At 44.5% G+C, this 16604-nt stretch overlaps 2 protein-coding genes across 2 annotated transcripts in view; one reads left to right on the plus strand and one right to left on the minus strand.

Moving 5' to 3' along the window:
- ABCC5 (ATP binding cassette subfamily C member 5) overlaps nt 1-16604 on the minus strand; it is a 197558-nt gene that overhangs the window by 95361 nt on the left and 85593 nt on the right. The window lies entirely within an intron of this gene.
- On the plus strand, nt 669-5585 carry LOC103010942 (5-hydroxytryptamine receptor 3C-like). Its single transcript, XM_057546150.1, is given in 10 exon segments — nt 669-735; nt 1889-2055; nt 2430-2474; nt 2938-3047; nt 3302-3471; nt 3655-3815; nt 4612-4641; nt 4644-4828; nt 5011-5251; nt 5364-5585. Coding segments are annotated over 10 exon segments (1398 nt in total).

A 16604-nucleotide genomic window follows, 5' to 3' on the forward strand; every position in this document is an offset into this window, starting at 1 on the left:
TTAAAATGTTGACAACTAACTAATTTCCTTAAAACACTAGCAGGGCCAAAAACAACATGAATTTGCAGGCTGATTGGTCATGACCTCATAAAGCAACTTCTACCGAAAACTCTGTGATCTCCCCTCCACCCCACCCCCTCCTCCAGTATACCTGGGTCCAAATTGCTTTTGACACACGCAAAAAATAAAAAGTTAAGACTTGCCAGTACAGAAGTCATATTTAAAACCTCAGAGTCTGAAGTTGATTATATAAAAGGAGACCCCCCCCTCTGCAATTTTTTTGAAAGATGGCAGCAGGGTTAAAATAAGTACGTGTGCCACTTGAAGGCAATAGAGTCATTTTGTGCCTTTCCTATGGTGCATTATATGCCAGAGTGACTCTAAAGTATGAGGAAGCCATTAGCACTGCTCCAGTGACCAAATATTTTTTCTTCCTCCTCTCCAAACTGATTTGTCAGATACTTTTGGAGACCAAGTTCAGGTCTAGTTAGGGCATGGGGTGGGGTAGTCCTCCATGATATTCTGTTGTCACTGGGGGTGCTCGTTAGAGAGATGGCTAACGCTACCTGACACCTGAATTATTCAAAGCTAAGGCTTGAGGTGTGGCCTATGGTCTTTTAAGGTCAATGTCATCACTAAGTCCCCAGAGAAGAGCCAAGGAGAGGAAGATGGAAAGAGGTTGGCTCCATGGGGAAGGATTCCTCCTCTGCCTCATTCTCCACCTGCTGCTTCAAGGTAAGATGGGACAAGAGCAAGAGCACAGCATCCATATAACTTCTGGGAAACAGAGAAACCAGGCTAATTTTTATTTCTAGACAATGACTGGGTGTTCATTTTGGTAAAAATGGAAACTCATGACACTGACAGCTTTGTAGCTCTTTCTAGGGTCCTAAACAGTTAGTTGACGCCTCTGTTAATCTATTTCTCCACTCCCCATACATCTATGGGCCTCTTCCCTTTCCCCATGTCATTCTCTTTCCAGGCATATAATCTACCCCACGGTTTCTGGGTATCGACTGACATTGAGAAGAAGAAAATTCTTTCTCAGTTCCCTTAAGCAAATGAAAAGAAAGATGCCAAGGGGAAGGAGGTAGAAGAGAAGATCTGTTGTGAAAGAGGGAAACTTTTTCAGTACAATTTTCCCAGTCTAGAGTAATTTCTTGTTCATTATTGAGAATAAGCAATGAGGGATAGGACAACATCAGAGACAGATAAAAACAGACTCGACCAGAAGATGTTACCACATACATTCTCTGTTTCTGCCCCACAAAGTATGACAAGAAAAGGTTTGGGTATAAGATGGGTATCGAGGAACTCTTTTTAAGATAGTCTCAGTGGTGATGAGTCCTGAGTTTTAGAAGAGAACAATTACAGCACAAAGCAAGGACACGATATATACCATTAAACTGAAAACTGAGTTCCTTCTTTAAGGAGTTCTTTCCTTAAGGTCCCACAGATTGCTCACTACCTACCTGATTATTTCCCTCATCATTAATTCATGACCATCTATGCCCTGTTCATATAGTGAGGAGGAGAACTGTGATTGCAAAATCTGTCACTGACATTCACCCAAATGGCTCAAGGACAAAGGTTTGTGGTGAGATTGTTAAGAACACAACAGGACACTAAATAGTGGTGGTCAGGACTGAGTTTGCATACGCATTTAGACAAGTTTTGCATAGAGAGAGAGACAGTGGAATTGAGGATGGAGCCCTGACTCAGCTCACCTCATCAACTTCCACCATTTGCATACCAGCCTAGCCCAAGCTCCCTGGTCCAGGAAGGAGGAGTCCAGACATTTCTCCCATGACCCCTGTTGTCTCTCTGTGCAGAAACACTTCCCAGACCCCAGTGCTGGCACTCCTTTCACAGTCTCTGCTCTCTACAGGAAGAGGAGACAATTTCATCATCACTTGCTCAGGATTCGACCAGCATGGGGTGGATCCTGCTGCCTTCCAAGCAGTGTTTGACAGGAAGGCCTTCCGTCCAGTCACCAACTTCAGCATCCCCACTCATGTCCACATCTCCTTCACCCTGTCTGCCAACCTGGAAGTAGTAAGTCCTGACCCAACTCTGTAATGGTCTAGTGGTGAGCAGTGGGTTCCCTGACTGGATTTTGTAAAATTAAAAGCTCAGTCTATGGGGTAGGGAGGAATGACAGGGAATGCTACAGTGACATCACTGCAGGTAAAAGCTCTCCCTCTTTTGGGAATACGCCACAAGAAACATGATCCCAATGGACTCTCATACTGGTGCTTTCACTTACATTTCTCATGTACCCTGGATTATATGACCTACCATTTTTAGTGGCTTATGAAAAATATCATAATTGCCACACAGAACAGCCTTGGAAATGAGTAAGAGGTGGGTGGTGGCACTGGACCTGACTTCATAAAATTAATGATCCTGGATGAAAATTGTTTTTCCAGGATGCACATCTTCAACTGATGACATCATTCCTGTGGCTAAATGTGGTAAGATAGACTCAGTTTCCCCTTTGTTATGGTACCTCTCTTTTTGCACTCCAGGGTCCAACTTCACAGATTAAAATGGATAAAGCTAAGAATACCCACAAATTAGACAAATTCATACAGAACCAGCCAATAATGAAAACATAAAACTTCCTGATTATTCTGCCAGTTTAAGGAGGGCAGAGATGGGGCTCAGGGAGCAAGTGGCATAAACCAAGGTCATGGAAGCCAATACTTAAGTGGCTCCAACCCAGGGAATCCAAAGCCAAGCTCAAGGTCTCCCTTGAGACCACTGAGGGAGAAGTGGAAGCAAATAAAACTTTGTCAATGACATTGTGACAGCTGTCACCAGAGAGGGTGGGAGAGTCAAGAAATGAGTAAAAAAAGGGATGTAAAGTGCAAGAGACAGAGGAAGACTAAGACCAGTTCCCGCCCCCTGTTTGTCCCACACCACGGTTTCCTCTAGATGTGGTACAATCCATTCCTTAGGTGGAACCCAGTGGAATGTTGGGGCATCAGGAAGCTGAGCGTGGCAGCTGAGAACCTGTGGCTTCCAGATATCTTCATCGAGGAGTTGTGAGTATCGGGGGCTGAAAAAAGCAAGAAGGAGACCATATCTCCAGGGAAGAGCATGAGTAACCAATAGGGGCCACGCAAAGACTCACCTTAGAAAGGAGCAGCGTCTGAAACCCCCAAAACATGGCAATAGGTGGAAGGGGGAGGTCAGATGAGTGGGGCTGGAGCACAGGAATGGGTGACCTGAGAGAGGAAGAAGGCCAAGTCTGATGGGGAACCCACAGCACTCACCTCCCTGTCCTTCTCACACACAGCATGGATATGGATCAGACCCCTCCAGGTCTCATGGCTTATGTCAGCAGTGATGATCACATCGAATACAGTAAACCAATGCAGGTGACCAGCATCTGCAACCTGGACATCTTCTACTTCCCCTTTGATGAACAGAACTGCACCCTCACCTCCAGCTCTTTCATCTACACAGGTGAGTGAGGCTCACATGTTGAGAGCTAGAGAAAGGGTTTGGGAAGAAGAGGACAGAAAGCTGGGAACAGTGAGGGAATCTCACCGAAAGGGGTGTGAAAGCTAAGTGGTAAGGAATCCAACAGTGTGGGCAAAGGGGTTGGGAGCGCTGGGGGAAGCTGAGTTGCCTGGATCTCCTTTGCAGTGCAGAACATGGTGTTGGGCATGGAGCAGGACGTGCAGTAGATTTTGAAAACATCACAGAACGTCGTTTGGAGCAAGGGGGAATGGGTACTTCAGGGTATCCATCAAAGAATGATGAAGATGACTGTGGGCACCAATGAGTATGACCAAATCATCTTCTATGTGAGCTCAGGGGCCCTGGATGAGATCTTCTCCTTAGATGCATAGCTTATGTCCTCCACCAGAATGTAAGCTCTCCCACGAGAAAATAAGCTCCACAAGGACAGAAATTGTTATCACTTTTCTCACTGATAAATCTCCAGTACCTAAAACAGTACCTGGCCCTCAGTAAATATTGATTGAATGGCTCCTCCCCGAGGAAGAAACAAAGCTCCCATGGCAGTGATTTATAGTGAGCATGAACCTCCGCCCCCTGCCAGGGCTATCAGAACTTTTTGGAGGGCAGGAATTTTTATATTTATTTTTTAAAAGAGGTGGTGGGAAAGTTATGAAACACTGTCTTAGGGATATTATGATTCCAAATCCTGGTGACCCCAAAATGTCTGCTCTGTCTTGTTTTCCCTCCCCCTGGTTTTAAATGTCCACCAACAAAGTCACTAGAGATTAGACCTTGATGAGGAAAGCAAGCAGAAATACAATGCACACAATACCTAAGAATCTGGTCCCTTGATTCTGCTAAGAGCACATTGGTAGTAATAAAAATTTAGGTGGAGAAAGTTGAACTTTGGGCCAAGAAGGAATGAGATACATTTCAATGGTAAGCAGCATGGTAGACTCAAACCATGGAAAGGCAGTGTGGTGATTAAGATGGCTTTGCTGGAGAGGCAAGACAGAGAAAGGGACTTGAGGTAATATTTCCTTACTAGAAAGTAAGGAGCAAATCTCAACTCTTGCTTTTAACTGGCTTGGCAGCCTCCCAGGCTTCTCCTCAGTTGCGTCCCTCTCTCCTCCCCACCAGGTGACCATCAGGCACAGGCGCAGCCTCTGGTGCCCAGAGTCATAAGCCTCCTGGTGCCCAGTAGCTTTCTGATAGCCATCGACGTCCTCAGCTTCTACCTGCTGGCAGAAAGCGAGAGCTATGCCCCATTCAAGATGACACTCATGCTGGGCTACAACGTCTTCCTGCTCATGACGTTGAATGACTTACTCCCTGCCAGTGGCACCCCCCCCCCATCAGTATGGCCCCTCCCTCCATCAGGAGAAGAAAAGCAAGGTGGGGGGTGGAGTGGGGAGAGGGACCAATGAAACCAGGTCAGAGTAAAAAGAGATCCTGCAAATGGGCCCTCCGGGAACAGAGGAAACAAGAAGTCCCTGGCTGGTGCCTCTGGCCCTCAGGCAGGCCCAACTTCCCTCCAGGTGTCTACTTTGCCCTGTGTCTGTCACTGATGGTGCTCCGCCTGCTGGAGACCATCTTCATCACCGACCTGCTGCACCTGGCCACCACCCAGCCCCCACCCAGGCCCCGCTGGCTCCGTTCCCTGCTTCTACACTGCACCAGCCCAAGGAAACGCTGCCCCGCTGCGCCCCAGAAGGGAAACACGGGCCTGGGCCTCAGCCCTGCCCACCTGCCTGGGGAGGGAAATCAGCACTGCCCACGCGTCCTCTCCCATCACCTCCCCTTCTCTGCTCCCGCCTCCTTCCTGCCCCCACAACCTCCCAGCTGACCTTGGCAGCCCACAGCGGAGTCTCTGTCTCTGCGTAGGTGTGAAGGAGCCCGTGGAGTTGGTGGGGAAGGTGCCAGGTCCCGGAGACGCAGAGCTAAATGGGTGCCCTGGGTCAGCGAGGGCCCAGCAGGAAGACGAGGCTCAGAAGCAGCACTCGGTCAGCCTGTGGCTGCAGCTCAGCCACATGACGGACACCCTGCTCTTCCGCCTCCGCCTGCTCTTCCCGGCCCGCTCCGTCGTCACGGTCATCATCCTCTGGGACACCTAGGCAGATGCCCACCTGCAAGCTCCAGGCAAGAGCTTCTCTTGCCTCCAGGAACCAGCCAGGCTCTCATCCCTGTCCAAATCCCACCTTACAGCCCTGGCAACCACCTTGTTTTCAACCCAGACCTTCTGTTCAGTTTCAGACCAGACCTGAATGGTCTCCTAAGCTCTCCTGAGTCAGGTCCTTGCTCCTGCACGCCATCAGCTCCCCTCAGCCCTCCCACGAGTCCTGCCTGCCTGGCTCCTCAGGATTCAGGTTCTTGGAATACTTCCTTGATCGAATCTCCTCCAATAAACCCCTTTGCGGAAAGCACTGGCTCTTCTCTGCAGTATATTATAGTTTCAAAACCCTTGAGGTTGAGGGTCTTCTTGCAGACACTTCTCATTACCAAAGTAAGAAGGATTTTCTTGTTTGTGTGTTTGTTTTTTAAGTCTATTAGACAACATGTGAAAGTGGGGAGAGGGGAGAGAAGAGGCCAAAATCTATTACAAGGAATTATAATGAAATAAGGATTAACCTCCTAAATCCAGTTATCCCAGATTCAAGCTTCAGAAATTAATAATGTGCCAGAACGAGGCATCTCTTGTTTAAAGAGTGAAGCGTTTTGTCACAGCCTGACATATGACTCATTCATCATTAAACACTTAGAGTGTTAACATAATCCCGAATTCTGCTGTCTGTGTTGCAATTAGAGTTGATCCGTCCCTAATCATGCTAAGAAAAGAACACTGGGCCAAGGAGAGCACGTTTGAAAATGGCATCTGCTTTACTTGGGAGTAACACAAATGCCCCCATATGAACTGGAAAATTCCCCTTCCTGGCACTTGCCTTGTCATTTTGAAAGTCTTTGTCTCTTGGCCCATTATTTCCAATAGTTTCTTGAGGGAAGTGGAGACCCCACTGTATCACTGTACACCAGAGCTGTGGCATGATTTGCTGGACACCAGGTTCAGAAAAGCACAAATTTGAGAGCACCTTAATTACAACTTGAACACAATCTTTCATTTTTAGCAACCATTTCTTTTCCTTTCTTTAGTTTATTCTACTACTGTCTATCTGAAGCCTAAATTTCCCAGGTTATAACAGGCTAGGAGTAAAAAGAAAGTCACAATATTGTTCACTAAAGTATATTTCCTTGGTTCCTCCTCTCCACTGCTCTTCCTCAAACTCCTTTGGCTTCCTCTGGTCACTGGTGGCAAGGTCACCGAAGGGTGGCAAGGCTGCCAATGTCCACTAGAAGTGCTGCTGCTGGTGGTGTGGGCCTGAGTTCCCATCCCAATGTTCGCTGCAGGAGCTTCTGCCCTCTCAGAGCCCAGGCCACTAGAAGGCTGAACCCACAGTGCAGATGTTCCCACTGGATGCTGAGTCACCATGACCAACTGTAACTTGCTCTTTCCTTGCAGTCCCCTTCTGCTGGGACTCAGGCAGAAGTCCATGGGAATCTGGGCATACTGAGGCAGAAATACACTGCTATACTCTGAATGGCTCCTTTCACTCAGGCTCCTGGTCTTCCAATTAAACTTGTGCCCCTTAATTCTCCTTTTTCTCCGCTTTTTTTTTTTTTTTTTTTTTTAATTTCAGGAAGGTCTTTGGCTCTTCGGTTTCTAGAACCTTGTCAAACACTCCCTTCACCATCACCAGCCCTCCAGGCATGTCGAAGATCTAGCTAAGCTTAAATCAGGAGCCCTGACATTCACCTAAATAAATGAGCATGTCTGTTATAATTTTGGATATCTGTTATTATTTTGGCAGTTCTTCAACTCACAGCTTTCTACAAAGTCTTTAGAAAGGACAGAGTATAGGTATAATAATAACCAACATTTATTAAGTTATTAATATGTGACAGGCACTTTTCTAAGTGCTTTATATGAATAAGCACATTTAATCTTTATGGTAACCCTATGAAGCAGGAACTATAGATCCACACATACCTTGTAGCCAAATGTGGAATTTTTCAGATTTTAAAAAGGTAACAATCATGCATGTACTATATGTTACTAACACCCCAAGTCGCACCCTGTAATCAAACACAATTAATATTTCTGCAGTGAAATCTATGAATATTCACACTTGGTAGCAAAAATGAAACTACGGACAGACTCACAACTGTTCAGGTCAGGCTTTGCCACCAAATAATTTATGAAAAATAATTTGGTTTTCAAAGCCCTTTAGGTTTTAAAACTGTGGTTTTGTATTATTATCCCCATTTTATATATTCAAATACATGAAATGAAATAAATGAGAAAATGAAGCACAGAGAAGTGCAGTGATGGCCACTGAGCTGTCTCCCAAGTTTCCACAGCTAGTCAGGTGACAGAGCTGCAATTTGAACCGAGGAAGCTGGCTCAAGACACGGGACTCAGCCTCTGCCACACGACCCTCCAGAATGAGGATGAAACCAGACAGGTTCTCCAGGAGTCCCGTATTGAGATATCAATCCACTTCAAGTCTTTTTTTTTTTTTTTTAATTTATTTGGCTGCACCGGGTTTTCATTATGGCATGCGGGATCTTCATTGCGGCATGCAGGATTTTAGTTGAGGCATGCAGATCTTTAGTTGAGGCATGTGGACTCTTCAGTTGCGGCATGTGGGATCTAGTTCCCTGACCAGGGATTGAACCCGGGCCCCCTGCATTGGGAGCACGGAGTCGGCCACTGAACCACCAGGGAAGCCCCCACTTCAAGTCTTCATCGGCTAACACTATAGGAGAATTAAAACAGGAAGAGCAAGTCTCTGATCAGGGTCCCTAAGACAAACTTTCTTTTCAATTTCCTTTTACTCCCTCCCTCAGTCTTTTCTACTCCTCACCCCTCCCTCCCACCTTCATCATAAGTCATAACACCCAAATCCACTACCTGTACTTCCTCCACTGCTTTCTGGAGTATATATTTCCCCAAATCTGATCTGGGCAATCCCTCTTTCCTTTGTATTCTCTATGGATTTAGCTTCTTGCTGCTGATATCTATTGCCAGATACTTTTGGCTGTTCCACTCCTATGCCCTATCCTGAGACAGTCACCTCACCTGGAGACTCATCCTTGACTTTGCTGAGTAGCTCACTTACCCAGATTTCAAGAGGTTCTAAAATTATGTGAGGTCCATTTGCATCATTTTGTTCTTTCCACCGATCTTCATGGTACATATTTCTCTACTTATTTTCTTCACATTTTTTCCATTACATAGCTTTATGTTTTATTTGAATAGTAATTATGCACTTTATCTTTTTTGACATATGGATTAAGACACTAAATCTCCTTTCAGTAAAAGAAGGCATGATATAATTATAGTGATTTTATTTTTTCCAAAATCAAAATCTGAACATGTGATCTTTACACACACTGGATAATCATACAGAACCTTTGAAATCAGAGAGCTCCCAGAAAAGTAACAAATGTGGTAGCTGTCTTTCTATTCCATCTATAACAGAATCATATGATAAGCACACTTTGTGCTAATGACTTTCCTCTTGTAAGGTGGCAAAGCTTTGAAAGTGCTTTGCAAGGTAATTTATGACCTCTTTAGGAAAATTTGCAGATAGGCAGCTGGTCCAGCCTGGGCCATCTTGCATTTGATGGCCTGTCTCTGCCAACAGCTCCTCGCCGCCCACTCATCTGCACTGTTACCCTTTGGTCCTTGCACACATTTTTGTTCACTTTCTTTTTCTCTAAACCATTATAAGCAGTACTTCTCCACATTCTCTACATATTTTTTTGGTTCCATATTAACCCAGGATTAAAGTGTATTATCTCATTATTGTCTTTGCCTCTCTCTCCTCTTCCTGAAGACCCATTCTAGGATATGAAGTCACGGAATTCATTACAAGCTTATCCTTTTCCTCCTCTCCAATTTATGATTCTCCCTTTGATAAACTGTCTTATTTAGTCATCGATTGGCACTGGTTCTTCTATATAGCAGGGAAAAAAATAGCATAGTATAGAGACTTTGGGATCTGGCAGCCCTAATTTGGTTCCATTACTTGTACAAGTGGCTTAACCTTACAAGTTTAAATGTCTTCAATTGTGAAATGGAGCCAATAACACAGATTAAATTGTTTTTTTTTTAATTAATTAACTTATTTATTTATTTTTGGCTGCATTGGGTCTTCGTTGCTGCACGCAGGCTTTCTCTAGTTGCGGCGAGCGGGGGCTACTCTTTGTTGCGGTGCGCAGGCTTCTCATTGCAGTGGCTTCTCTTGTTTCGGAGCACGGACTCTGGGCGTGCGGGCTTCAGTAGTTGTGGCACACGGGCTCAGTAGTTGTGGTTCGCGGGCTCTAGAGCGCAGGCTCAGTAGTTGTGGCGCACAGGCTTAGTTCTCCACAGCATGTGAAATCTTCCCGGACCAGGGCTCAAACCTGTGTCCCCTGCATTGGTAGGCAGGTTCTTAACCACTGTGCCACCAGGGAAGTCCCAGATTAAATTATTTTTAAAACATGGATTTTAAAAACCATTTATAGCCTTATAGAAACTAGAAAGCCCAATGTGATACTCTAGAGAGCATCTTTTCATCATGCAGACTGACACCTAGAGGGCAAAATCGACATCTAGGTGGGAGGCACTAGACATAAAGAATTATAGACTTCCTAACACAACCCTCTCATTTTTTAGATGGGAAAAATGAAGTGGAGAAAAGTGAAGTGATAAGTATGGGGCTGTCACACTTCAAGAGAATTCAAGCCTGTTAAAGTGGCAGCCACAGCTGAGTGCTTGTCTTGGTCTCTTTTCCCAGGTGCCTCTGAGGAGTCCCAGGACCCTCCCTCTTTCTGTTCCAGGCACCATAGCCAACCTGACTCAGCTAGTGACTCACCCTGCAGTTTGGATGTTTTGGCTGCCTCCATGCTCCTGGATCCTTAGCCCTGGCCAATGGCCTCTGTATGTGATTGCCATCCATCAGGGCTGCAAAAGAACGGCCTTCACTTACCCTCCTCCCTCTACCAGCTAATTCTGCCCTTGTCAGGTTACAGCTATATTCCCAAATCCGATCCCTCAGGATCCCAGACGAATGGGGCCACCAGAGGGCCATGTAGTGTGATCCCCTTTGGAATAAGCTAAGGTGAAAGGTGCTGGTATCTGACTTGCAAAACTACAGCTCCTGTCCCTACTGTTTACCTTTGGAGCCAAATGTTGTCTAGGCCCAGGGATTTCATTTGTGGAAACCTAGGGGCCTAATAATCTAGTCCACAAGACTCCCCAGCTATAGAGTAATGAAAAGAGCAAGGAAAGAACAATGGAACTAGACTGACCTGGGTTTGAATCTAGATTCTACCAATATCCACCTGGATGGGCACTGAGCAAGATTTAGATTTTGTTTTACCTGTCTATACCTCAGTTTTCTAATCTGTAAAATTGGGAGTAATAGTGCTGACCTCTCAAAGCAGTTGTGAGGATATGAACACTGTATGTAAAGTACATAACACAGTATAGAGCACATGGCACAAACTCAATAAATGATAGCAAAGCAATCTACAGGTTCAATGCAATCCCCATCAAATTACCAATGACATTTTTCACAGAACTAGAACAAGAATTTTACAATTTGTATGGAAACACAAAAGACCCCAAATAGCCAAAGCAATCTTGAGGAAGAAAAACGGAGCTGGAGGAATCAGGCTCCCTGACTTCAGACTATACTACAAAGCTACAGTAATCAAAACAGTATGGTACTGGCACAAAAAAAAATGTAGATCAATGGAACAGGATAGAAAGGCCAGAGATAAACCCATGCACATAAGGTCACCTTATCTTTGACAAAGGAGGCAAGAATATACAATGGAGAAAAGACAGCCTCTTCAATAAGTGGTGCTGGGAAAACTGGACAGCTACATGTAAAACAATGAAGTTAGAACACTCCCTAACACCATACACAAAAATAAACTGAAAATGGATTAAAGACCTAAATGTAAGGCCAGACTCTATAAAACTCTTACAGGAAAACACAGGAAGAACACTTTTTTTTTTTTTTAATTAAACCTTTCTTACAACGCTTCTTAATTTTATTTATTTTTGCTGTGTTGGGTCTTCGTTTCTGTGCAAGGGCTTTCTCTAGTTGCGGCAAGCGGAGGCCTCTCTTCATCGCGGTGCGCGGGCCTCTCACTATCGTGGCCTCTCTTGTTGCGGAGCACAGGCTCCAGACGCGCAGGCTCAGTAATTGTGGCTCACGGGCCCAGTTGCTCCGTGGCATGTGGGATCTTCCTAGACCAGGGCTCGAACCCGTGTCCCCTGCATTAGCAGGCAGATTCTCAACCGCTGCGCCACCAGGAAAGCCCCGGAAGAACACTTTTTGACATAAATCACAGCAAGATCTTTTTGACCCACCTCCTAGAGTAATGGAAATAAAAACAAAAATAAACAAATGGGACCTAATGAAACTTCAAAGCTTTTGCACAGCAAAGGAAACTACAAACAAGATGAAAAGACAACCCTCAGAATGGGAGAAAATATTTGCAAACGAATCAACTGACAAAGGATTAATCTCCAAAATATATAAACAGCTCATGCAGCTCAATATTAAAAAAACAGTGGGCTTCCCTGGTGGCGCAGTGGTTGAGAATCTGCCTGCCAATGCAGGGGACACGGGTTCGAGCCCTGGTCTGGGAAGATCCCACATGCTGCGGAGCAAATGGGCCCGTGAGCCACAATTACTGAGCCTGCGCGTCTGGAGCCTGTGCTCCGCAACAAGAGAAGCCACGATAGTGAGAGGCCCGCGCACCGCGATGAAGAGTGGCCCCCGCTTGCCACAACTAGAGAAAGCCCTCGCACAGAAACGAAGATCCAACACAGCCATAAATAAATAAATAAATAAATAAATAAAATTAAAATCTACTTTCTTTAAAAAAAAAAAACAAACAAACAACCCAATCAAAAATGGGCAGAAGACCTAAATAGACATTTCTCCAAAGAAGACATACACATGGCCAAGAGGCACATGAAAAGCTGCTCAACATCACTAATTATTAGAGAAATGCAAATCAAAACTACAATGAGGTATCACCTCACACCAGTTGGAATGGGTATCATCAGAAAATCTACAAACAACAAATGCTGGAGAGGGTGTGGAGAAAAGGGAACCCTCTTGCACTGTTGGTGGGAATGTAAATTGATACAGCCACTATGGAGAACAGTACGGTGGTTCCTTAAAAAACTAAAAATAGAACTACCATATGACCCAGCAATCCCACTGCTGGCCATATGCCCTGAGAAAACCATAATTCACAAAGAGACATGTACCACAATGTTCACTGCAGCACTATTTACAATAGCCAGGACATGTAAGCAACCTAAATGTCCATCAACAGATGAATGGATAAAGAAGGTGTGGCACATATATACAATGGAATATTAGTCATAAAAAGGAATGAGGGCTTCCCTGGTGGCGCAGTGGTTGAGAGTCTGCCTGCCAATGCAGGGGACACGGGTTCGAGCCCTGGTCTGGGAGGATCCCACATGCTGCGGAGCAGGTGGGCCCGTGGGCCACAATTACTGAGCCTGCGCAACTGGAGCCTGTGCTCCGCAACAAGAGAGGCCGCGATAGTGAGAGGCCCGTGCACCACGATGAAGAGTGGCCCCCGCTCGCCACAACTGGAGAGGGCCCTCGCACAGAAGCGAAGACCCAACACAGCTAAAAATAAATAAATAAATTTATTTTTAAAAAAAAGGAACGAAATTGAGTTTTTTGTAGTGAGGTGGATGGACCTAGAGTCTGTCATACAGAGTGAAGAAGTAAGTCAGAAAGAGAAAAACAAATACCGTATGCTAATGCATATATATGGAATCTAAAAAAGCAGTACTGATGAACCCAGTGGCAGGGCAGGAATAAAGACGCAGACATAGAGAACGGATTTGAGGTCACGGTGGGGGTGAGGGGAAGCTGGGATGAAGTGAGAGAGTAGCATTGACATATATACACTACCAAATGTAAAATGGATAGCTAGTGGGAAGCAGCTGCACAGCACAGGGAGATAAGCTCGGTGCTTTGTGACCACCTAGAGGGGTGGGATAGGGAGGGTGGGAGGGAGGCTCAAGAGGGAGGGGATATGGGGATATATGTATACATATAGCTGATTCACTTTGTTTACACAGCAGAAACTAACACAACATTGTAAAGTAATTATACTCCAATAAAGATGTTAAAAAAAATGATGAATAAAAGCAATAAACAAAAAATAAATAAATAAATGGTAGCTCCAGTTAGGCCATTCTGAGCATAGTCTTCACTGGAAACTTAGAGGGGACAGTCAGAAATAAAAGTCCGGGCCCTGGCTCCAGCCCTCTGGAGGCTGCTGTGCCTCTGCCAAACCCCAGCTCCACCAAACTGCACCCAAGGTGGAGGCCCACACCTCAGCCACACCATGGGAACAGCAGGTAACTTCTCTGACATGGCCTCAGGACTCCCATGAGGATACCAATCACCTTTCTTACATCTGCCAAAGGTGCCTGCGTCTCTCTCCCCATCCAAGGTAAACTGACAGGCCAGATATTTAACTAAAATTTATTGAGCATCTTTTCATGCCTGTTGGGCATCTGTATATCTTCTCTGGAACAATGTCTATTCAGGTCTCCCGTCCATTTTTTAATCAGGTTGTCTGGTTTTTTTTGATATTGAGTTGTATGTGTTGCTTATATATTTTGCATATTAAACCCTTATCGCTAATCATCAGAGAAATGCAGATCAAAACCACAATGAAATATCACCTCCCACTGTCAGAATGGCTATCATCAAAACGTCTACAAATAACAGATGTTGGTGAGGATGTAGAGAAAAGGGAATCCTAGTACACTGTTGGTGGGAATGTCAATTGGTGCAGCCACTATGGAAAACAGTATGGAGATTCCTCAAAATTAAGAATACAACTACCATATGATCCAGAAATTCCACTCCTGGGTATATATCAGAAGAAAATGAAAACATTAATTTGAAATGATTCATGAACCCAATGTTCACTGCAGCATCACTTACAATAGCCAAGACATGGAAGCAACCTAAGTGTCTATCAGCAGAGGAATGGATAAAGAAGATGGGAGATAGATATAAAGATATAGATATAGAGATATGATGGAATACGACTATAATACTATATACTATATAATACTATATATAAGATATATGTAATGGAATACTACTCAGCCACAAAAAAGAATGAAATTCTGCCATTTGCAACAACATGGATGGACCTAGAGGGTATTATATTTAGTGAAATAAGTCAGACAAAGACAAATATTGTATGTTATCATTTACATGTGAAATCTAAAAAAACAAACAAATGAATGTAACAAGATAGAAACAGACTCACAGATATAGAGAACAAACTAGTGGTTACCAGTGGGGAGAGGGAAGTGGGGAGGGGTAAGATAGGGATAGGGGATTAATAGGTATAAACTCTTATGTATAAAATAAGCAACAAGGATGTATTGTACAGCACAGGAAATATAGCCAATATTTTATAGTGTTTTAAATGGAGTATAATCTATCAAAATATTTCATTACTATGTTGTACACCTGAAACTAATATTGTAATATTGTAAATCAACTACACTTCTATTGAAAAGCACTTATTGCCTACTTACTGCTATATGCCACACACTGGGGGACCAAAAAAAAAAAATGTTTCCATCTCTCCCTGAAATTACAGAGCAGGAGGAGAGACACACATGTAAAGAGATGTTTCCAGTTTAAGGGTCACAACAGCATTCAGGAGCACATATGCAAGTGTGCGTGTGTGTGTGTGTGTTTGTATAAGAGACAGAAAGAGAGAAGGAGAGAAAGAGAGATTGAGGAAGGCTTCACAGAGGACTAGATGCTTGAGTTGAGCTGAATCTTTAAGAATTTATTAGTGGGACAAGAGATCAATGGTAGAATGTGTATTTTAGGTCGAGGGAATGTGGAGAAATAAAATCACATATTGAATGTTGAGGTGCTACTTAGCATGTAGTGTTTCTCCCTGTGTAGTCCAAGATCCACGTGCATTAGAATCAGCTGTGGATCTAGTTTAAAATGTAAATTCCTGAGCACTGTTGCCTGCAATTCTGATTTGGGGCTAAGATTCAGATTTAGGGCCAGAGTGGTGAGGGTAAGGCACATTAGGTAATCCTGATGCATATTAAAGATAAGAACAACTCTTTTATAACGTAAAATCAAAAGTGGGACTTCCCTGGTGGTCCAGTGCTTAAGACTCCGTGCTCCCAATGCAGGGGGCCCAGATTGGATCCCTGGTCAGGGAACTAGATCCCGCATGCTGTAACTAAAAAAGATCCCGCATGTCGCAACTAAAGATCCCAAACGCTGCAACTAAGACCCGGCGCAACCAAATAAATAAATAAATATTAAAAAATAAAATAAAATCCAAAGCAAAATGATGGAGAGATAGGTGGGACTTAAGTCAGAGAGTACTTTACATCATGCTAAGGAGTGAGATTTCATCCTATAAGCCAGTGGTTCTCTAAGTGTGGTCCCAGGATGAGTAGCTGCAGCAGCACCTGCAAAACTTGTTGAAAATACAAATTCTCAGATTCAGCAATCTTAACATAACTGCTATAGACAATGGGAGCCAGGGAAAGGTTTCAAGTGTAAGAAGGACATGGTCAGCTCTGCTTTTCAAATTACACAGCCTACACACTGGAGGATAAGTTAGAAAAAGCCAGACTAGGAGTGAGACCATTAAGGAGGTGACCAGGTGTGAAGCCCGGGGGCTTTGATGGTACTATACAGTCTCCAGAGAGATTCTTTACCATTTAGTGTTTGCATAGGGCTTAAGAATCAGGATGAAGGTGACACCTGCCCTCATCTCAGAGGAGAGCAGGCTCTCAAGGCTACTCACACAGACCCTGCTGACTGGCCTGGGTGCTGGAGCCTCTGAGCCTCGGACACTGTTTCTCACCTGGGCTCCTAAATCCAGTGTCTGTGCCTCTGGCCTTGATATCCAAAGCCATAGGGAATCTGGTGCCCAACCTGCCTATTCCTGATTCCCCAGAGTACAGCCACGGAGACACCAGACACCAATACTAAGAAGCCTAAAAAGGATGTGCAAGT

Source organism: Balaenoptera acutorostrata, chromosome 4 (assembly GCF_949987535.1).
Source record: "Balaenoptera acutorostrata chromosome 4, mBalAcu1.1, whole genome shotgun sequence".
In the NCBI taxonomy this organism is placed as follows: domain Eukaryota; kingdom Metazoa; phylum Chordata; class Mammalia; order Artiodactyla; family Balaenopteridae; genus Balaenoptera; species Balaenoptera acutorostrata.